This window comes from Tamandua tetradactyla, chromosome 5 (genome assembly GCF_023851605.1).
Source record: "Tamandua tetradactyla isolate mTamTet1 chromosome 5, mTamTet1.pri, whole genome shotgun sequence".
NCBI lineage: Eukaryota > Metazoa > Chordata > Mammalia > Pilosa > Myrmecophagidae > Tamandua > Tamandua tetradactyla.
Genome location: NC_135331.1, coordinates 64,850,137 through 64,874,714, shown reverse-complemented (window position 1 = coordinate 64,874,714; position 24,578 = coordinate 64,850,137). Strand labels below are relative to the sequence as shown.

Here is a 24,578-nt window from a genome sequence, read left to right as displayed (position 1 = left end):
ACATACACTGTTGAAAGAACTGACAGACTTTTGTGTAACTACACAGCTTCAATCTTGCTTGTTGTGCTTATTGCCAATATGTATTGGTATATGATGCTACTTTGCTTTGGTGATTTCATCCCCATGATCATGAAAGAGTTAAGATTCCAGAAATACCACCGTATCCAAACTTCACCTAATCACATCTTTTTACTACAACTTCTAAAATGAAAAGCAAAGCTGATCACTACGTACGTGTTCAATATGTACTTTTATTTTAAATATCAGCACGACAAACACAATGACATAACAGGACTCATTACCTTGTTAATACTGATAACATTCCTTGACAAGGTTGACTTATTATTTACATACATTGTTTTTTTCTCTTGAGCTATTTTAAATATTACCTTAAATACACTGTAAAACACAAATCTTAAATATATATCAGTTGCAAACATCGTGTGCTTAATTACGTTTTTCCTTGTTATTTAAATGAAATGATTTAAAGTTCCTCAAAATCATGTCCACTTGTGTTCATGGTTTCAGGGTGCAAGACTCTTCCCATGAATAGAATTGTACCTGCATAGGGTCAGAAGTGAACAAAAGAGGGGACGAACAAAAGAGACAGTAAGCAAAAGAATGGAAGATTCATTTTTCCTCTTGCTTATAATTAGCAATGTTCAAAAATTGAAACTGTAAAATACTTGTCAATTTAAAAAAATTTTTCATTTAAGCATTAGAGATTCACTGATAAATACTGTGAAAAAATACATGTCCTCTATTTAAAAATTTCCTTGTGGCCTATTCAATAAAGCTCTGTTCTCGTAACAGACTTACCTGTTCTCCTGTTTCTGATGAGAAAGAAAAATGGATGGTCGACAATAACTTGAGGATATAGCACTGCCATCCTGCTAATTGCAATCATTCCTAAGGTGTAGAGAGAAAATAATCACAGGTCTGTGTATGTGCAGACTAATGAGTAAGCTCTCAAATTCATTTGTGTTTAACATAAAGGCAACAATTTACAAGAAGTAGGATTTGAAAGATTTAAAGAGAGAAATGCTATAAAGGTGTTAGCATTTCTACTTGATCTGTTGGAAAAAGAAAAACCCACAACAAATACATGCAAATGAAGTCCCTGCCCCACGTCGCCAAAAATAATTGGACAGTTTATTCTGCCTGTGTTAAAATTGTAGTCCTCAGCCTCAGATACATTCTTATAACTTTATAGAAATAACCTTTGAGTTAAAGGGGCAGATGGGAGAATAAAAAAACCCAAAACCAAAAAAATACAACAGTTCCTTTATATCTCAAATCTTCATTTCTTTTGTCGGAAATGTGTATTTTTACTTAACAAGCCACCAGGCTTCTAATAAATGTCCAGGCTGACAGTGATTACGGGGAAAATACAGCAGTGCGAGATGCAATCGTGGGAAACTGAATTCCCCTGAGCTCCCCACTGTGGGATGATCATTTTATACTTGCTTCAGGGTAGTTAGTTGTCAGAAAAAAAGGTCAATATTAAATTATGTGAGATTTTAAGCTTTCCTGATGTCTGAAACTACTATGTTTCTCTTTTTCTTCTGAAAATACAGTTATAACTCGTGGTAACCTTTTAATGGACAAATGCATGCAGAAGCTAGAAGTAATGTGTGCAAATATAATATGCTAGTGTTTTACCAGAAGGGAAAAAAAGTCCCCCTAAATCTGATAACCACTGAATGTAGGATTGCATAAAACATCCGAAACAAATGAAGGCAGATAAAAGGCAAGGACAAATTATTTTCAGTGAATTAAGGAAGTGTGCTGGTTTGAAAGGATATATGGACCATAGAAAGCCATGTTTTAATCAAAATCCCATTTTGTAAAGGCAGAATAATCCCTATTCAATAGTGTGTTTGAAACTGTAATCAGATCATCTCCCTGGAGATATGATTTAATCAAGAGTGGCTGTTAAGTTGGATTAGGTGATGACATGTCTCCACCCATTTGGGAGGGTCTTGAGAAGTTTCTGAAGTCCTATAAAAGAGGAAACATTTTGGAGAATGAAGGAGATTCGGAGAGAGCAGAGAATGCTGCAGTACCATGAAGCAGAGAGTCCACGAGCCAGCAACCTTTGGAGATGAAGAAGGAAAAGGCCTCCCAGGTTGCTTCATGAAATGGGAAGCCAGGAGGGAAAGCTAGCAGATGACGTCATACTCGTCATGTGCCCTTCCAGCTGAGAGAAGCTCTGACTATGTTCGCCATGTGCCTTTTCACTGGAGAAAGAAACTCTGAGCTTCATGGGCCTGTTTCCTTCATGAAACAGAAGCCAGGAGAGAAAGCTAGCAGATGATACTGTGTTCGCCATGTGCCCTTACAGATGAGAGAGAAGCCCTGACTGTGTTTGCCATGTGCCTTCTCACTTGAGAGAGAAACCCTGAACTTCCTTGGCCTTCTTGAACCATGTATCTTTCCCTGGATGCCTTTGATTAGACATTTCTATAGACTTGTTTTAACTGGGACATTTTCTCGGCCTTAGAACTGTAAACTAGCAACTTATTAAATCCCCCTTTTTAAAAGCCGTTCTGTTTCTGGTATATTGCATTCTGGCAGCTAGCAAACTAGAACATGAAGTTAGAACTATTAAAATGATAAAGGGTATTTTCCATTTTGCATCAGACATGGGATTTATGTTAGAGTTATTTTGTTAAAATTATTTATTACATCCTTGTTCATGTATGCACTTTTAAAAATATCAAAACTTTTCAATGACAAAATTAAGAACCAACTCCTACAAATAATTAAGTAGGGGAAAATGTGTTTAAAAAGGCAGCAGGAAAATATTAAAAATTTAAACAGGCAGCTCAGCAGGAAAATCTATTCTCATAGAACTGCCAATGTTCTCTTACCTCTCATTAGAGAGAAAACTGGGACTAACTTTGTAATGGAACACTGGAGTGAATGCAGGCTTCACATCACATTTTTAAAATTCTGGCTGGTTCAGCATTAGTTTGCCTTCTGAGTTACAGCAGAATCAGTTTTTCAGCTTGGTTCTGAAAATGACCATTGCTACCCCCTATTGCTTTAAAATCACAGATATAGAAGAGTTGAGATGATCATATATATATATATATATATTCTTTAAAAAAAAAATATATATATATATATATATATATATTTTAAAGAATATCTGGTACCTGAAGTGGCAGCAGCTTCTGAGCCCTCTTCATTAACCTCTATGAAGGACTTGTGAATTGCTTTGGAAAGGAAAATTTCTTTGTTATCTGCAAAAAAGAAAATCAGAAGCATTTCTTTAGCATCAGAGATAGGAAGCCTTTTACCCTTTTCTAAATAGGTTGGAGAGATGTAAAAGTATAATACTGATGTAAAACATAAGAAGTTAACGTTATAAGATTACATTAATGATATGAGAGAACCATTGAAGAGGTGATTTTTAATGTGTCTTCATTTTATATTCTTTTGTTAATTTTTCCCTTCACTTTTCTTGGTAATTTTCCCATTGTTTATTCCTCATACTGCCAGAAAAAGTAGAAACATGGTTTTGTTTTTTATAATGACTTCGAATTAGCTCACAACTCAAGATAAAAACATCTTATGCATTGCTTTCTAATTTGAAATCTTAAAACATGAAATGAAAACAGGTAGAAATCTAGATATCACCAGAATAAGAAGCAATTTTTAAAATCTAACCTTTAATTACTGTGATAATGAAAATATCCTTGGCAAAGAAAAGTTAAATTGATTCCTAGGTTTTAGAAAAGGGATTATATTTAAAAAAAAAAAGTTACTTTCCATTCTAGTTAGTTGATTTCTCTGAGCATTCACAAATATGCTTTACCAGAGGAAATAATACATTTTTAGTATCAGGAAGCCTGGTTTGGCTTTGAATTTCCTTTGTACTTGTGCTTACTTTAAATTAATGTCTTTGAAACTTGGACTTCCAATTTTATCCAAAGATTAAAACAAAACAAACAAAAGAAAACCCAAAGTAAATAAAAATAGCACAAGGACGCAGGATAAAGGATTACTCAAGTTTTTACCCCATTTTTTCAATTTCAGGAGGTCTAATATCTAATTCAAATTAAGATAAAAACTTTGTTGCTAATACCCAGCACTATTCAGTAAAAATATAATTGATTTCCCAGAGGCTGCTTAGTAAGACTTTGTAAATAACCAAGTTTTTACCCACAACTTAAGTTTTTCTTTTCAAGTTTTTAAAAACACATAATTATCTCATATGCATAAGGAATGATGTTCAACAACATTTCTGGGACATCTGTTGCACAACACCTGCTTCTTTTAAATAAGTCCCAAATGACTAACAATGGCATCTCTGAATATACTTTTAATAGGGATAGTACTTCTTCAGATCCTACTTGGTATTAAAATATATGCTGGAGACTCAGGTTCAAGTCCCAGTGCCTGCCCATGCAAAAAAAAAAAAAAAAAAATATATATATATATATATATATGTGCACTGCATTATTAAATAATCCATCTGACATCTTGTGATATTTTCTTTTACAATACATTTGATGACTAGAAGAAAAATAAAAAGCAATCAAGTGTGTATATTAAGCAATGAAGTATAATTAGCTCTCTCAAATCCAGAGGGCTTTTTTTTTAACAAAAGGAAGAACATAAATATAAATAAAATAAAAACATAAATTTCATAATCACAAAAATATATTTAGGTGGCAAAACAAACACATAAATTCCAAGACAGTAAAATATATTATCTGTTTAGCCACTAAATGGTGCTTTATTATTTTTACATCCTACTGCCCATTTTCATGCATCTGCCTGTTAAAAGGAGGGTCACGCATCAAGAGACAATGGTATGATAATCTAACTCAACCTGTCTGGATAAATCATTTAAACAACCCAAACATAGGAAGCCCAGAATAGAAATAAGGGTTTGTAATTCTCTATAGCTTAATGTAATGCTCAGATACATCCCAGAGTATGCTGAGTAGATAATTAAAAAGTATGGGCAAAGTCTCTTGAGGGATGGTAGAAAAATATGGAACAATTAACTTTACCACCAGGGAAACCCCAAACATTAGGGATCCCCAAGTCAATAAGCCAAACCCCTGATCTTGAGGTTTGCTCATATGAAGCTTATTTATATAGTGGAAAAGCTTTAGCCTACCTATAGGTATACTACTTCAGAGGACCTTTTTCATTGCTCAGATATGGCCCCTCTCTCTGAGCCCAACTCTGCAAGTGAAACCATTGCCCTCCCCCCACTACATGGGACATGACATCCAGAAGTGAAAATCTCCCTGGCAACGTGGGACATGACTCCCAGGGATGAGCCTGGTCCTGGCACCGTGGGATTGACAATGCCTTCCTGACCAAAAGTGGGAAAAGAATTGTAAAAAATAAAGTAGCAGTGGCTGAAAGAGTTCAAATAGAATTGAGATGCTATTCTTATGCAAGTTTAGACATTGCTATTTATCGTTGTTTGTCAAACCCCAGCCCAAACATTTCTGCCAACCCTAAAGAACACCTAGGGCTCTATCTGAGTTTCTATAAAGTTTCCATGCACTCTGCCTACTTTTCAGAAAACTACAACCTGCAGATGGGCTCCTAGGTCAGATAAGCCCTGAAACCCAGAGGAGCCAGCCTCTCTAGAACATCAACTCTTTTCATCCCTCTATCCCATATTATCAACATCCCTTTCCAACATGAAAAAATTAGAATGGGCAATCCCAAATATCTGTAAAAATTGGGATAAAGATCAAAGGAGAAGGTGGAGTTATAACAGAGAGAATAGGACTTCACAAATGAGCATGATTGCTGAGTCATTATATTGATATTTCTTTTAGTCTACAGTGTCTTGGAGCAGCTAGAAGGAAAAACTTAAAATTGTACAACCGTAATTCATACCAAACTCTGAATTCTGTTATACAACTAATTGTTGCAGTATGCTTTGAAACTTATTGCTTTATTGTATATATGTTATTTTTCACAATTAAAAAAGAGGCAATAGTATGGCCCTAAATACAAAAGTTCTTAAAGGGTAAGGATTGTCTACTCTGCCTGCTAGCCCCTACTGTAAGGGAGGTCATCCTTAAAAACAATGAGTGATATGTCAGTCGCATTCAATTTGTACAGAGAAACTTCCTCCAGTGCTACTGGGACTGAACTGCTGGCTCCACTGGGCACTGTGAAATGAGGAATCTCATTCCCTTCAACTGGTCTCTGCCCAAAATGAAATATCCTCTTGTCACTGTCCTCCCACAGGAAGACAAACAAAGTGGTGGTGGCTGTAGTGGTAGAGTTACTGCGAGGTGGTTGTGGCAGAAAGATCAAGAAAGTAAAAATGTGAAGGGTTCTCCCAGAAGAGCTAATTTTTTGAAAGGTAATGGAATAGACAAACCTCTAACAAGACTTATGCAGAAAAAAAAAGAGAGACTGTCCAAATAAGCAATATTAAGAAAAAAGAAATGGAGAACATATATGCAGATACTGAAGAGAATTTTAAAAATTCACAAAAAAATGACAATTTTCTGCAGATGAATTTAAATCACCTTTATGCGGTATAATTTACTGTGAACTGTATTTATTTACAGTATGCAATTTGATAAGTTTTCATAGATAGCTGTATGTCTGTGAAACCATCTCCACAAAGAGATAGAGAATATTTTCATCTCCCACAAAAGACTCCTTGTACCTCTTTATGAAGATAACTTTGAAAATGAACATATTTTTCCAGAAACTGGACAATGTACAAATCATAAAATTGACTCAAGGGAAATCTGATTAAGTCACTATTAAAGGAATTGAATCAGTAAACAAAACTCTGCTCCTATCCTCAAAATTAAAGACTGCAAGCCCAGATGGTTTAATAAGTGTCTTAGTTTGCCAGAGTGTCTATGACAAATACTTAACTGGTTAGTCACTGCAACAGGAATTTACTGTCTCACAGTTTTGGAGGTTAGAAGTCCAACATCAAGGCATCAGCAGGCCATGCCTTCTCCTAAGTTTGTGGCATTTCAGTGGTGGCTCAATCTCTACCTTCATCACATGGTGATTTGTCTCTTTCTGTCTCCTCTGGCTTCCACTTTCATGTCCAATTTCCTGTGCTTGTAAGGATTTTAGCCATCCTGGATTAAGACCCATCATCATTCAGTTTGGAACACCTTAACTAATCACATCTTCAGAGGTCCTATCTACATATAGTTCACACTCATATAACTAGGGTTCGGGACTTGAAAATGTCTTTTGTGGGGGAAATGATTTGATCCCCAACAATGGGTGATTTTAAGCAAAGCTTCAGGGTACAGATAGGATTCTCTGTTGTAAAACCATTTGAGACAATAGAAGAGAAGAGAAACTATCAAAAGTATCTGTGCCTGGTATCAAGTTGCTATCAAAATTGTTCAAGGTCATTCACAGACCAAACTCATATTAATATTGAGGTAAAATTATTTTTAAATTAGAAAATTAAGTCCAGCAATATATACAACTATTATACAATATATACAACTAATTTTTAAAAAGGAGTTTAAGGAATGCCACCATGTTTCATGACACAGCAATTGAGAACTGCTTCAACTTCCTCCAATTCACAGGATAGCATCCTCTAGCATGATCTTTTGAAAATCCAGATCAATTGATGCAGCTACCGTACTTTAAGCCCTTCATCCCTCTTCTGCTCACTCTTCTTCCACCTCACCTTCAGTATATTACATACCTGCTTAGTATGCAATCAAAGAATCTCCATGAAGTTGGTGCTGTCACATTCATTTAGTCTAAAAATACATGACACCGAACTTTCTTGACCAGATTCATTATGCTCCAGACTAATTGAACTGTAAATTCTGAACACATTGCACTTTATGGCACGTTCATGTCTTGGCTTCCCTAGAACAGCTTTCAACCCCTGTTGTCCAGTCAGACACTGTAAAAGTCTGTTGATTGCACCTATGGCTGATTGCATCTACAATCAACTGGGCAGATTGCTTTTGGCATTGAGAGAAGTCTTATTTAACCAGTTGAAGGTCTTGAAGGGAGAACTTATGATTTCAGCAGTCAGAGGAAGAATTTCCATGTCTACTTCAGCTGGCCAGCTTTTCCTGGAGAACTCATGGAAAACTTTTGTTGGAGTTCCCTTATGGCTTGCCCTATGGAATTAGACTTGCCCATCAGTCACATGAGCCAATACTTATAATAAATCTTATATACTTTACTTATATAAACAAGTAAATATAAATAAGTATTAAATTTATTAAATGCTTATATAAATCTCATATATTTACATCATAGATAGACAGATAGATAGATAGATAGACAGATAGACAGACAGATAGATAGATAGATAGATAGATAGATAGATAGATAGATAGATAGACAGACAATAAACAGATAGGTAGATATCCTGTCAGTTCTGTTTCCCTGGAGAAGCCTGGCTAATAGAGTGTGACTGGACAACAGGAGTTGACTACAGGGATTGAGTGATGTTCTGGGGAAGTAAAGGCACAAAAGTGCCATAAAGTATGGTGTGTTTAGATTGTTACAGTTCAGCTAATCTGGAGCACAATGTATGGGGTAAAGAAGGCTCGGTGGTTCATATTTTCAGACCAAATGAATGTGACAGAGTGAACTTCATGGACCTTGCCTAGAGTCCTCCCCTCACAACCACAGAACCTTGCACACTGCCCAACACAAAGGAGATACTCAGATAAATTGAATCAGGATGGGAGGGGCTATAAAGAGATTTTCAGCGATGAGCTGAGAGAAAAGTTCGTTATTTTCTCGGAAAATAAATAGAACAAAGGCAAACAGCTGAAAATAAAAACACGCTCTGCACGTTGACCCTGAGCACAAGGCCCCTTCTGGCCCCAGCAGACACTGCTGCCAAATGACGGGTCTTACTTTCCTCCAGGCAGCATGGAGCCAGGCTTTTCAAAATGCAGAAGATGGGAACTGGGCCAGTGACCCCGAGGCTCCCCAGAGAAGAGCTGGGCAGGAATTCAAGCCCTTCCAAAGAAAACAGGATAACATATTGAAGCATTCATTCAGTCACTGAGCAGATATTTATCAAAGACCCTCTACTTACAAGGCATTGTGCAGGACTCCAAAGGTTCTAAATATCTGTGATTAATATAATGGCAGGATGGCCATTGTCAGATGCATATACCCCTATTTCCTTTGTGGCACTGTTCCCGAAGAAAGCCAATTTAAATAGCTTTCTGCCATCACCAAAGATGTTTAAAATAGAAAAATGAAAAGAGTATCATAACAGAATCCAAGAATGCCCAAGCGTCTCTGTGCTTCAGTTACTAAAGTATTTTTAGCTTTAGCTCCTTCCACTAAGTTTAGAAAGGTTTCTAGTATCTGGACTCTTTAGCATTTGTCTTTCTGGATAGATTTTGTTACAGAACCAGCAGGTATTCACTAACTCATTCGTTCATTCATTCATTCATTCATGTACTGAGCACCCACTCTGTGCTAGACATTACTGACGCACTGGGTATATTAAGGTAAACTGAAAAACTCCTCCCTACTAAGGAGAAAGCCCACATTAAATAAAATACAATGCTAACAATAAAAAAGCAAACCAAACATGCCCAGAATTTCAGGGTATGGCAGACATGGCTAAGAAAATCAGACAAGGTGATGCGCTGGTGAGTGACGGGGGAAAGAAGCTACCTGATGTGGATTGTTAAGGAAGGCATGTTTGAGAGGTGACATGTGAGCTGTTACTGAAAGAATACAAAGGAACCAGCCATGGGAAAACCTGAAGATAGAGTGTACTGAGCAGGGGGTAAGCTAAGGACAGAAGCAGATACAAACTTGGCGTGTTCAAGCACCCAAAAGAAGGCCTGCAGGTGTAGACTGGGGTGAGTGAGGAGGGGTGGGCATATGAGCTAAGTGCTTCCTCCTGTGGCTAGGCTGGGTCCAGTACCATATACTCACACATTTACCCACTCAACGTTTATCACACACCCCACACCATCCTGGGATCTGGGGACAAAAAGACATCTCTGACACCGTCCCTGCTTTTGAGGATCTTAGAACTCAGAGACAAGTCTATAAACAAACAATCTAAGTAAAAGGTAAAATGTGCGATAACAGGCATGTGCAAGGTGCTGTGAGAATCCAGATGAGGACAAGTAAACTATCTAGGAAGGGAGAAAGAAGTCAGGGGAAGCTTCTCAGAGACAGTGGCATTTGGGCTGGTCCTAGAAGAGTGCTGATCAGACAAGAGGGCCAGGCACCCCAAGGAGAGGATTATACTTGCAAAGTGAAAGCAACAGTGGGGAATCTTCTGAAGGTTCAGTTGGAGCCTGGGCCAGGAGGAAGTGGGGATGTGGGGGTGGGGTGGGTGGGACATGCTGATTTGAAGAGCTTTGATCACCAACCTAGAGAACCTGGGCTTCATCCAGAAGCAACAGCACAGGACTGCTTTGATTTTAGATGTGTGAATTGGATGAGCAAATAGCTAGGGGCAGGAAGATCAAGACTGCTAGCTTTTACACCAGTCCAGATTTGAACACTGGAGGAGAACCAGAATCACAGCAATGGAAGAGAAAGGCAGCCCTCTGGTTTACAGGGGCAAGGAGAAAGAGAACAAACAAGGGCAGGATATAAGAGTCAGTCTGCCATAAATCTACAGCACTCAAGTCTGACCTGAACATGGCTTTTGCTGTATCTTCTTAATTCCTTTATTTTATTGGCTCCTTTATTAAAGCTTGTACTTTATGCCGAAGGATTTAGCACTCTATTTCTCCTTTCCTATACCTTCCAAGAGGATTATCTATTAATCCAAATGCTGACAGTCATTCATTTCCATTACAAAAATAGCCTTCCTCTGTAACAGGATACTTGCTGCAACTAGATGAGCATTTTAAATCTAGCCTGGGAAGAAAATGATCCTCAGCCCTCCCTTTACTCCATGTTTATTGTATGAGTCTTTACTGTGTTTTATGTTAATGGAATTTGGAGTCAAAAGCAATGAACATCAAATTGAGCTGAAAAAAATAAACGCAATAAATACCAATAGTCTCATGTTATTCACTCCTTCGTTCAGTGAGTCTTCAGCAGAAAGCACAGTGCTAGGCACAGCAGGAGACACACTTAACAGTTAATCTTCAGGGATGGGGTTAAATTTGAGCAAGAAATATTAGATGCATAATTAACCATAACACAAGGTAAGATGTGATATGTGCCATAAAGAAAGGTACAAAATATTGTGGAATTTCAAGTGTTCAGTGTGATCATGGTGGCGTGCTAAAGTTGGGGGCATTGGGTAGAGGTTCAGCTGGAGTTAGAAGCTGGAAGGGAAGTCGTTTTGGGTGGGAGAGACTTGGTAACAATGGGGAGCTGGGGAGATGTGGGGTGCAGGGAGTATTCAGTTTGGCTGGAGCAGAATCAGCAGGAGTTATGCTGGAGAGAGCTGAGGTCTTAATTCCTTGCTGAGCAGTGAGGGTGTCCAGCAGACAAAAGGGAAGCTTTGCACGGGGCCTGAAATGATCTGAAAGAGAACTTTAAGACGATTAATCTTGGCAGTGGTGGGTAAAATAGATTAGATTTTAGAGAGACTGGAAACCATTTAGGGAGCTATTGAAATAGTCCGGGGAAGCAATAATGAGACTTGGAAGTAAGAGTGGATTTTGTGGAATAGAAAAAAAAGAGTGGATTCAAGAAGTCTTAGCAAAGGACTGTCAAGTCACCCCGGTTTTGCAGAGGCAAAAGACGGTGAATCAGCCTTTTTTCCCCCACTGCTAAATTACATTTGCTATTTTTGCAGAAAGACAGAATCTTCGTGACATAATTTAAGAATATAGCAGTGTCACAATACTACCAAATCGTCCTCTGGGTGCCTTCGAATGTACAAATTAATTATACCAATAATACGATTTTTAAAAGTTTTTTCTGCATCTTTAATAAGTTTATTAATTGAAAAAAGCAATATATAAACAAGGGAAAATTCCAAACAGCACACAACTGGATAAAAAAATGAAAGCTCTTCTATCTGTCTGGTTCATATTCTAGGAGTAACCACTGCTATCGGTTCCTAATATGCTATTCAAAATGTTTTATACATTTAAAAGACCATATACATACGTATATTCTCCTCCTTTGTCTTTTTTTCTTTTTTCCTTCCTTTATTTCTCTATCTTTAAATATTTTTATTATAAACAATGAACAGACATACAAACATTCTTGACATACAAACATTCTTGTCATGGTTACAATCAGTGGCTCACAATATCATCACATTGTTGTGTATTCATCACCACGATCATTTTTTTGAACATTTGCATCTCTCCAGCAAAAGAAAGAAAAAAGGAAAAAGAAAAAACTCATACGTGCCATACCCCTTACCACTCCCTTTCATTGACCACTAGTATTTCAATCTACTCAATTTATTTTAACCTTTGTTCCCCCTATTGTTTATTTCTTATCCATTTATTTTTTACTTATCTGACCATACCATAGATAAAAGAAGCATCAGACACAAGGTTTCCACAATCACATAGTCCCATTGTGAAAGCTGTATAATTATACAATCATCTTCAAGAAACATGGCTACTGGAGCACAGCTCTACAGTTTCAGGTACTTCCCATAGCCTCTCCACTACACCATAAACTAAAAAGGGGATATCTATACAATGCATAAGAATAAATTCTCCAAGTTCACTCATTAGTTTTAGCTCACATCAGTGAGACCATTCTTTGTTCCTCCTCTGTCTTTTGACCCAAACTGCCTTCATTCTACCCTTGATTTTCCTCCCTCTCTGATCCCACAGTGCTTTCTCCAATACATGGTTCCTTAAGCTTAGGACAATTGGCATTGTGGGCTGGAAAATCCTTTGTTGTAGGAAGCTATCCTGTGCATTGTAAGATATCTAGTAGAGTTTCTGGCCTCTCCCCATTGGATGCCAGTGCATCCACTCCCCAGTGTGACATCCAAAAATGTCTCCAGACATGGCCAGATGTCCCCTTCGGGTAAAATTGCCCCTGTTGAGAACCACTGCTGTAATAAAACACATCATTCTTCCTTTTGTTAAATCCAGCTGTCTATGTCCTTCTCCCCCATAAGTTAATGTGCTCTTTTAGGGAAGGCATGATATCTTAATCACATCTTCCCCTTTTTTATGACATGGCTCTATGCTCACATTAGATGCCTTGCAATTGGTTGTTTAATGAAAGCAATAGACATGGCATAGAAGATTATTATATATCTTAAACACCATGACATTCTCATTAAAACCAGAAATAATAACCAAATGCATGCACATAATTTCCCTGGGTACTTGTGGAGTTACTAAATGTTATAGGCACAATTTATTTGATTTTCACAATTTATTTGGGGAGGCAAAATACTAGACATTTGGAAAGGATACTAATCATGCTAGGCAGAGCTCTGCACTTAAATCAATGATGAGAGAAAAATGCAAAGGAATTTAGAGGAAGCAGAGAAGTAAGTTTTTATAGAGGTGTCAACAGATTGTGTGTGGCGGCGGGGGGCAGGGATTGAGAGAGGAGAGAGAAGTGGGGAAGGGTACATGGCACTGGATGGCGGGTGGCTAAAGCTCCCTAAACTCTGACAAAACTAGTAATCAAAGAACCAAAGAATTTTCACAGAAAGCTTGAGTTTTGCTTTAGTTCTTTGGTCAAATGCTCTTGAAGACCTGAACTGGTGATGTCTGAAGACAGCAAATCCTGGATTTCTTACTGATGTTTTAAGAAGGCCAGTATTCTAATACAATATATGAGGTGATGCTGAATCAACTTCTCTCCCTCTCTCCCTCTTATCCTTCAGTGAACATTTCCTGGGTTATAACCATATGCCATTCCTGTGCCAGGTACTGGGAATGCAGCTGCGGGAGGAGACTCAGAAGGATTCAATTCTGATGGAGATTTGATTAATGCTCAGAGACTTTACATATAGACTGCATGAACTTTCTAGAAGATTCTAGCGTCATTTCAAATCCCCAAACCATTTCCATACATAATACATACTTATGCTCTGTCTCTGTACACAGTAAAGGCAATTAAATATTACCTTATAAAATATCCAGATATGTTAGGAATTATAAGCCTCACTGACCACAACAATTGATTTACCACTGCAGTGCGACATTCTCAGGGCAGAGAGGCAGTAGATACCCCATGTGTGTGAAATAACTATCTTTGGGTGAGACAGTGAGGGATCTCTAAACTGAAAATAGAGTCATATTAAGAAAATGGAATGCAATAATCCGGTTGGAATTTGACCACTAAGGTTTAAGATAGATGCTCTCAATTCCTGAGGAAATGGATATATGACTTTGGGTTATACTGTGCGCACACCATGAATGTATTTCTGACTCAGATGCAGAGGCATCATTACCTTTTGAATCACCACCAGTCCTATATTCTTGATGACACCAGTGAAGAGTTCAGAGCCCTAGAACTTGGATGGGAGCCAGGAAAACATTTGCCCGGAGAAAATGCATTTATCCTCTGTGCACGGGAACATTTATATAGAAACATACAGAGAAGCTCTGAGTGCTTTAGACCATGAGCTCTAGAAAATAAGGATAGAAGTTGTGCCCCCAACACACGTACCGTCTCATTGCTAGAAGCTGAGTGTTGTTTAGAAAACAATCTGTAAAATCCTAAATCTGGAGGGCAAGGCCTTTTTTACTCTTTTCTTTCTCTCTCTCTCTCTGCCTCTCTCACTCTGCTTCTCTCTCCCCCTCTCCCTCTCCCTCACCCCCCCACTCCTTTAACATGCACATACAAACACAAACAATTTTGAGGGCTTCAGATACTTCCTAGGATCCAATGGGCCCTCACAGTCCAGGATTAGAAGCTATTATTTGGTCACCTTGATTTTAAATAGCTTGATATTTCAAGATAGGATAGTTAAAACTCCTGTAACACATGAATTGCTAAGAAATCTATCACCTTAGCTCTCTTTATTTGAAAAACTGGATGCAGTAAACTACATATAAAGAGGACTTACACATTGATTTTCTTTTATCTTAATATATGCCTGTCTTTGGCTCACCAGGAAGTAGATTCCATTTTATTTTTCCTGTTCTAGAAATGCTAGAAAGTAATCATTACATAAGCCCACTGGTATCTTAGTTCAATGACAAATTTCTAGGGGTTACCTACTTAAAAAAATACTTCCAAAAGCATTTTACATGTTCTAAATACTTTAATTTTAATAATATTTTATGATTTTTTTACCTGAACAAATTAAAGTATTTTTGACAAGTAATCCAACTAAATTTTTTTCTTGACATATCTAAGATAAATTACTCAACACCTCAATGGACCAGGTATTTTTTTAATGCCACTTCAAAATCACTTTTTTGTACCAAAGAATAGAAAATATTTGTATCATCTCTTGGGGCACCCTTTATTTTTTTTAAAAGTACCTTGCTCTCCCAGCTGGCGCTCATTTATCCTCTTCTCCCTCCTTTCTTTCCTGTATGATTTATTATAACAGGACAGACTGAGATATCAATCAACACACTTATTGATTATGTAATCTACACAGCACTGGGTCAGATAGAAGGGGGAATTCAAAGACGTATAACACAGGACTTCTGGAGAACACAGTCTACCATTAAAGATAAGACATGGACCAGAGTAACGTAACCATAACGTTATGATGATATTTATATTTATATATGTAGTTATATATTTCTTGTTATATTTATCTGTCAAGTGATAACTACATTTTACCTCAGAACTCAATAACAGACAAATTGACATTATCAGGAGAAAAGCTTTTATGAAATACATTTTTTTAATTGGTTATTGCGTCTTACCGGACAGAGCTGTCAAGTTGGAATTTTTGATGAAAACTTCAGTAATCCCAAGAGCCTTCAGAATGTCTTTTAGATCAATTTCCTGTTCCACAGTGAACCTGGAGAATATGTAGGGGGAAAACGTAGTTAGTTAAGCGTTCAAAATACCATCACTTTGGGACAAAAATAAAATGCTAGATGTACTTATTTAAAAGTCTGATTTTTAGAGTCTAACTTTGCTAACACTGGCTTTTGAATGTAAGTGGTATTTGTTATTGTAAGAAGACAGGCATCAAAGAGAACGACATGACATTACAGATTAAATGAATAAATAAGAAAAATACATGAGACAAACACAAACAGTGATATATATATTATAAAGTCAATTTTAAGATTAAGAATCACATTATATTATCTGAGACTTGTAAAAACATACCTCTCAAAATCTAGTAGGTAATATATTTGCTTTTTTAAGCGGGCAATGACTAATCATACATTTACCCAGGGTATTTATTTCATTCTCCTCTTAGTATCTAGGTCAACTTATGCTGCCCCCCATGGAAATAGCTAAAGAAGAGCCAAGCTCTGCTGGTTAATGAATCCATCCAGTATTTTCAATTCTGTACAACTCAGGGAGGAAACATACAATATGTCACATTAAAAAATACACCATCATGGTAGTAGCACAGAAAAACTGTTAATTAAGGAAAGTGAGCTAAATATTACACCTTAAGACTGATGCCCTTCTATCACTTGAACACAAAAGAATAACAGGTCTTCATTTCTCATGCTAATGAACTTTATAAATTGTGGTACATGAATGTACATCACTTGGTAATGAAAAATAAAACATTATTTTAAAAACTTAAATGAAAATGGAGATTAATCATGGTCATAAACAGAATAGCAATGATTTAAAAAATGGTTCCACGGAAAGCCAAAGTGGTCCAATGAATTGAATCACCCTTAGTGAAAGAAATGGACCAACACGGCTGCATTAACAAACAGATTTAAAAAAAAAAAAAATTTTATTACTTTATAAAGTGAAACCTGGTTAGAACAGAACGTTTCCCTTTTTCTAAGACATCTTCTCCTGATCAATACAGATCATATATATAAATTTTTAAGCAACGGAATATGTTTTTAGAAGAACTAGGTCTGACACGGTCACTAAGTGTTACCGTAGTAGCATTTCTATTGCTTGGTTTTAAGAATAATGCAAAGAAAATGATTGCTGCAAACAGGACTCAGACACAAGAGGTGTGATCAGGGTGGGGAGGGGGGAAGTTTTAGCAGATCCTTGTTTGTGGAATAATATGACCAAAAGAGATCAGTTATAGGTATATTAAATGTACCAAAGTTAAGTGCTGAGTTTTATTTATTTATATCTTATACTTTAAACTGGACTTGCATTGTCTATTTTTTTTCTACAAAAAGCAGATAATGACTGTGAAAGCAGTACTGTTCTATGGTACACACTCGTCAAAGGAGGATGACAAGGAAAATACAAAATGCTTTGGAGAACTTTTTTTTTTTTTTTGGCATGAGCAGGCTCTGGGTATCAAACCCATGTCTCCAGCATAGCAGGCGAGAATTCTGTCACTGAGCCACCGTTGCCTGCCCTGGAAAACATTTTTGATGGCTTTATTAAGGTGCTTTTATTATTATTTTTAAACTCCTATGGCGCTTACTGTAAACCAGACACTGTTCTAGAGTATAAAATATAGTACTTTAATTACGACTATAGCCCTTTAAGGTAGGTATTATTGTCATCATCCTCAGTTAAAAGATTATTATCCCTATTTATAGAGGAAACAAAAGATGAAATAAGTTGACCTCAGCCACACAGTTAATAAGTGGCAGAGCAGGGCTCTGGCTCCAGATAGTATTATAAATTCCTGATCCTCCTAAAAGAGAAAAGTGAAGGAGGATATTACTGTGTTACTTCTTAAGAACAACTTGGCTCGTTTCACACGTTGAGGCTGACTGGACACGTGAAGAAGGCTTAGCGAGCTGAATTTAATTTCTGAGCCTTGGTTTTGATGTGTGGAAAATGGCAATAATAGCTACTTAATAGAACTGCTGGGGGGATTAAATAAGGCTTATAAAAGCTGCTGGCATGTAGGAGGGGTGGAACTATTGAAGTCAGAGACTATTCATGCAACTTGTTATATTGCAGTTATGGTTAACATGTCACCTTATTATAGATGCTAAGGTGTTGTACGGTTGCATTTTGGTAGTGTTAGAGTCATTTGGTTAGGTTGTTACACTAATCCCTCCTAACTAACTAAAAATTAGTCAAATCTAGGGTTTTACTCATATTCTAATATTTGTCATATCTGGCATAGGACATAACACAGAGGCCGAAGTAAAATGAAGTCTAGATGTCCACAAGATTGTTTGGTCAAAGTGAAGACTGAAAAAAATAATCTCCACTTGTCCTTTCCTTGTCTCTTTTTCCTTACCAAACTATCAAAAAATAACTATTATCCATTCCTTAACTCTAACCTCTTCATATAGACTAATACTATTGGTCTATATTATACTATGATCATAAATACTATAATCATAAATAATTAGCATCTCCCATATAACGAGTGCTTTCAAATCTTCCTCCAAGTCTCTTTTTCCTGAGTGCTATTCAAATCTTTTTATGTACAGTATCTCATTTCACTAACCCAACAACCCCATGAGATAGGCATTGTTGTCTCTCTTCTGCAGATGTGGAAACTGAAGCTCACAAAAGCTAAGTCATCAACACTCTGCTAATAAGTGGTAAAATGAGGATTTGAACCTTGGTCTTTCTGATGTTACATCGCCCCCACCATGAACTACCAATATTCCAACAATGGCTTTTAAAAATAAAACAACATTACAGACAGATTGTAGATTTCACCCACTGAATTTAAAAATAAAAGGCCACAAGGCTGCATTTTTAAAACCAAAAGGCATGCCTGTTTTATAAAAGGTGGACAAGGCAATCATGCATTTATAGCTTTTTTACCAGATAAGTTAAAGAGGTATGTGGCAGGCAGAAGCATGAAGGCTGAACGGATGTATAGAACAAGCATCAGTAAAGAACAAATATTTCCTAAATATAAGGAGATTTATAAAATTTATAAGCAATTAAGGAACTCATCAAACCCTTTCTAGAAAAACCTACTAAAAAACGCTTATCTAAAGAACAAAAATCAGTTGATCTTATGTATTGTTCTCCTTTAGAAATATGAAATAAAGCTGCTTTAACAATAGAGAGAATCATTTCGAAAGAACAGGATGGTTTCTAGTTACAGATGGAGAACCACTTCAAATCCTTTGATTTCCAGCAGTCTGATCACAAATGACAAATTTGGGAAAAGTCAGAGTGGAATGATACTACTGCAAAGTACATCTGCATTCCAAGTAACAAGACTGAAAAGCAAACTGATACAAGGAAGAGGGTAAGGTTCAGGAAAGTTAGGTTTAAAAAAAATTCTATGTAGAAAAAAGTATATATAAAGCAACCCATAAGATAAATATTAAGACTTAAATTGTGTAATGAAAAATAAATGTAATGATTATAAATAAATAATAATTTAGATGTTTTTCAGAAATAATGTTTATTTTATACATTAGTCAAACTGTTTTTGCTACCATGGATAAATTGGAAAAAAAAGAGATCTGGCAATATTAAGTTTTCTAGATGTATAATTACACTTAAACCTTAAACCTTGTGATTGCCAATGGATTTAGTGACATCACATAGGTATAGCTATCTTATATTTTGCCGGAGTAAGAGCTTGCATTTTGAATAAAAAATATAATGTCAATTCAGCATCTGATTCCTATACAGTTTACTTTTTAGGGAAAAATGAATTAGGAGCAAAAATTCAAAGTAATTGCACCTTTTCCCCTCCCTCATTAAAAAAAAAATAATAAAATATTAAAAACTCTACACAGCAAAAAGATGTTTGTACAAGCTCTAGTATAATAAAAAGCAAAACCGCTTTCCAAGCAGGTGGAAAATTACAGAAATGCAAACTGCTTGTTCAGAATGATAACTCTACCTGAATAAAACCATACAAACCATTAAAGACTGACATAAACCTAGAACACGGTATTAGAAACTGTTTACCTTTGCTAAATCTGGGAAACCAATTTTGCACCTTCATTGAAAATGTAGTGGTTTCCAATTCTGTAAAATACAGGGAGTGGATGTTTTCCCGTTCATTGCCATTTACACATAAGTATTTGTAAGCCCTTAATCAGCTAAAAAAAAAAAGAAACCAAGTTTATCTTATCTAGCTATTGAGCTTCCCTCTCTATGTATTAGCCATGCAGGGAGAGATCACAGAATTCTTGGAGAAATGGATGCATTGTGATTAACTACGTCTAATTTAGTTATAGGCATTAACACAGCAATCAAGCTAAGCTACTTCATAACTAAAGAGTATTCCTTAGAAAATGAGACTTTTACTTCTGTTACCACACTAATTTCTCAAGGGACAGGACCTGGAGGTCACATTTTCTGATGAATATGGTTGATTTAAAATATGTGATTCTTATTAAGTATTCATTGAGAATACTGTTACAATACTCTTAAACAACTTTACATCCTTAGAGAAACAAATATTTGGAGATGTTTCACTTAGTCACTGAAATTCAATAAGGGAAGTATTAGCACTGTATTGAATTTCCTATATTTTTAAAATGAATTTCCTATAAACCAAAACAAAAATATAAAACTAATGATAAAAGGTCACTAGATGAAGCCTAATAGGAACTAAATGTTTCACAAGTTAGAACTGATTAAAATAGTAATTTAAATTTAATTATTAATGTTTAAAAGTAAATTGTTCTTTAAGAGATCAGATGCATTGTTTATATGTTATGTATGTAGAAGTCAATTACTATATGTAACAAAAACTTGGCTTTGCTAGGTATTCATCTATCTCTCCTTATGGATTTATAGTGAAATTCTTTTTACATAAATGTATTGTCGTAGAAAGTTAGACAAGCTAAAAAAGAAAAACAGAAAAAAGAAGAAAAATTCAACTATTTGGATGGATTATGATTACCTTAACTTTTCTATGGATGGCCATATATTATGTATACTTAGATATTATGAATATATAATATCATATAATGTGTGTATATGTATTTTTTAGCCGAAAATGTCTATAGTCCCAAATAGATCTCATTCATTAACATAAGCAAACTATCAGCTAAATTTTTGGAATAATGGACATTTGCATAAAATGTAACTTCTAAATGATGATTCCTATAATTGGAATAAATAATAATGAAATTTTAATAATTAAACTTTAATACTGGCATCTTATTTAGCACCTTTGAACGTTCATATTAATTACCTATACTGGTATAATTTTCTTAATACAGAATGACTATTAGAATTGTTCTCCCCCCCACACACGAACACATATTTGGTTATTGGTTGCTTTATTGAGTTTCTTTTCTAACCTAAAATTTAAATATTATGTTTATAAACAGGTTGTATGTGTTTACAAGTCTAGTTCCCCTCTAGGTTTTAAGATAGTCAAGGAGAGAATAAATATTTTCAGCTGGGCCAGTTTTCCAAACATTTATTGTAAGTCTACTACCAGGGAGGGAATCATACCCTAGAAGAACTTAGGGAAGGAAACAGATTCACCAAAAAGAAATGGCATTGAGGACTGGTACAAGACAAAAACAAGGAGACGCGTAAGTGAGACATAAGCGAGGACCGTCTGGCTCCATCAAGTGTTTCCTGGAAGGCTTCCTAGAAGAACCGACACCAGAGTTGTACCTTGAAGGCTCAGTAATAGATCTGGCAAACGAATGTGAGGGGAGCATCTTAGGCAAAAGTAGGAACATAAATAGAGAGCCAGAGACCCGAAAAGAGCATGTTTTCTGTGGTGTCACCACACACACTTGGATGGGACACACTTCCAATGTCTGAGGTGCTGAGGGGCTGGAGGTGGGACTGAGGGAGCGATGGTGGGCAGGCATCATATCATGGATTGTGTTCTCTCAGCCACGCAAGCCTTCTCCTTCCTGCTTGTTTATGATTGCATCTTGGCATCTAGTGCCGTGAGAGGCCTGCTGTTCTTCTGCAATGTTGAGATTATTTTCTCTACAGCTTTACTCAACTTTTAAATATTACTGAAATAATATAGAAGACCATCAAGAGAAAAGCCTTCTAAATTGAAAGAAGATGAGCGTATTGACCTATATCTAAGTCATGGTAAGTGGTGCTGAATCAATCAATAAGCGAGCAGGTGTTTCTGGGCAGGAGTGCACGGGTATGAAAGAAGACATTAAAAGAAAAAGTAGAAGGAGAAGGAAGAGGAGGAAAGGAGGGGAGTTAGGGGGTTGGGATGAGGAGAGGGAGGGGGATGGAGAGCAGGAGGAGAAGAGAGCAGCATAAAACTTAAAAACTGGCAAGAGTTTTTGTGCGTGGGAAACCTCATTGTTATCCTGCCTCCATGCTCTGAAGAGGCGTGGCGTGGGAGCCTCTCACCTGGGCAGGTACACTTCCACTTTCTGCCTCTTCACGGAGTTGGCCCATTCTTCAATCAGCTGCGCCTTGACGAGTGGTTCGAGAGTGGCCAGTGGGACTTCCTGTCGGGACAGTACCAGCATCATACTAATCTCATCCCCCTCGTACGGTATTTCAAGGACTTGGTAGATACCACCAGCTTCATTTGAACCATCACTAAATTCCCCTAAAAAAGCGGGGGGGAAAAAAACCATCAAAAGTCCGTATCAAAGCTTTTTTTTTTTAAGATTTAAATTTGTTACAATTTTCCTTCAAAGTAATGTACAGAATATGCAGAATTCAAGGATCTGGAAAAAAAAATAGGGTTTATTTAAAAATAGGCTCTGAAATTCAAGTGAATTATTGGCCATGGGGACATTTATTTTAGAATCTTCACGAATATTTGACAGTGGCCATAAAATGAACTTGAGACTTAGTTTTTATTTTTAATTGAGATAATTCAAAGAAGCACAGATATAAAGGATATCATTTAGAAACAATGACAAGTCTAGATTAGGAAAACAAAATCCTGGCTATAAGTTGGATACAAATTGACATTTTCCAATATCTACCTGAGTTCTAAGGGAAAAGCTGACAATGTAACGTCTGGTACTCCATCATTATCACAACTACAAGTTTTGGGGCCAAAGCTGCACAGCCAAAATGAAATCTAAGCATTCTATAATAGATACTGGTATAGTCATGATGATTAAGACCTCCAAATTAGGTAATTAGATAAGTTAGGTAATTGGCTTTGTGCTGAATGAATTTATTCAAATTGACTAGGTTTTTAAAAACAAATAAATCAGTCTTAAAAAATAATACAGTTGCTACTTTAAAATTCCCCCATTTCCAAAACTAAATGGAATGCTTTTGTTATGAATATTTTCCTATACTGGATCTATATCCTTTAAGAATCATACTAAGCATTTTGGTTTGCCTATAAATAGGTATTTCCCTTTCTTACTTTGTGATAAAAATCTTTTAATTTTGCAATCTACTTTTACATTGAATAAACTAAGTTCTAAAATGTACTCATTTGGCTTGAAAATTATGTCTTGAAAAATTAAATATGGCAAGTTATTTCAATTAATATAATACATAGAAAGAAACAATGTCCTATCGTTTCTTAACAATAATCCTCTAAAAAGTCCGATAAAACATTTCTGAAAATAATGCCAATAATATTGAGTTGTATCCCAAATTATAGACTTTTGATGAATGAAAGTATGAAGGAACAATTCAGTCTTGACCATACATACATGAACCTGAAAGTAAAATTTTAAAGGAAAGAAAAGCCTGTGGAAGAGAAGAATTCTTGTAATTCAAAAGTGGCCAGGAGACTAAATCAAGTGTTTGGTGGAACATACAGTTCACTGAAAACCACACCAAATCAATGACTTTTCTGGAGTAGCCCAGAATATTATAGCACAATGCCAGGCATTTTCACATGAATAAATTCTATCTGTGGATGTGAGCAATTTTATAAATTAGAGAAACATATTGGGAAGATATCAATGCATATAATATTCACTCAGGATCTAATTAGAAGCTTTTGAAAAAGGAGACAAGGAAACTGAATTATAACCCAAACTAGCCAGACAAGCAGTTTGAGTAATGGATATTTCAAGTTCTTTCTTAGAAATCTGTTAATATACTGTAAAAAGGGAGAAAAACAGCCAACATGACTTACCATAATAAAATTCCCCTTGCTGATACATCATTGGAATCTGGACTTCACTTTCATCATCTTTAGTGAAGGAAAAGGTTCTAGTATTTTCGGGTCTAAATTGTGACTTCCAGTTTCCCTTGAAGTAGACAGCACTGATGAGTGCCAGATAAGTGGCAGCATCAAAATCCCTTGGAGACACCAGATCTTTCAGCAGATCTGTCCAGGAAAAGATGAGCAGATTAAAATGTACATTAAATTGAAAGGTGAAAGAGGGACCAAACATCATCAAACTATCATCTGAAAGGGTGATCCAGAAAAAGTGTAAACCTTTGCCACACAATAAAAACAAATGGTTTCTTACTTTCAAAGGGAAAAGTTACATTGTTGAAAGGTCAAATTGTTCATATATGTTAATAACATAGCATACATAGTATTTTTCTCTATATAAATACAGATTAAAGGCATCCAGAAGGCCCAAAGCACCTCAAATAACCATAAGTAGCATCTTGACACTATTGCACAAACTACAGAACTCCATACAGAAGAATCTCAGGGTCACTATTTTGCAAGTTGTGAGGATGTACGTAAAACTCTTAACAGCATAAGCACCCAAAAAAAATGTTTCTAAGTATCATTAAAC

General features: G+C 36.2%; 1 protein-coding gene across 1 annotated transcript in view; it reads right to left on the bottom strand.

Annotated features, from left to right (window-relative positions):
- Nucleotides 1–231: 231 nt before the first annotated feature.
- SERPINI1 (serpin family I member 1) overlaps nucleotides 232–24,578 on the bottom strand; it is a 78,693-nt gene continuing 54,346 nt past the window's right edge. Inside the window, exons 4-9 of the mRNA XM_077159153.1 lie at nucleotides 23,960–24,154; nucleotides 22,249–22,453; nucleotides 15,771–15,868; nucleotides 3,162–3,248; nucleotides 820–909; nucleotides 232–561 (exon numbers count right to left, since the gene is read on the bottom strand). Of these exons, the coding sequence (XP_077015268.1) occupies nucleotides 485–561; nucleotides 820–909; nucleotides 3,162–3,248; nucleotides 15,771–15,868; nucleotides 22,249–22,453; nucleotides 23,960–24,154 (752 nt within the window). The 3' untranslated portion in view covers nucleotides 232–484. The remainder of the gene's footprint in view (nucleotides 562–819; nucleotides 910–3,161; nucleotides 3,249–15,770; nucleotides 15,869–22,248; nucleotides 22,454–23,959; nucleotides 24,155–24,578) is intronic.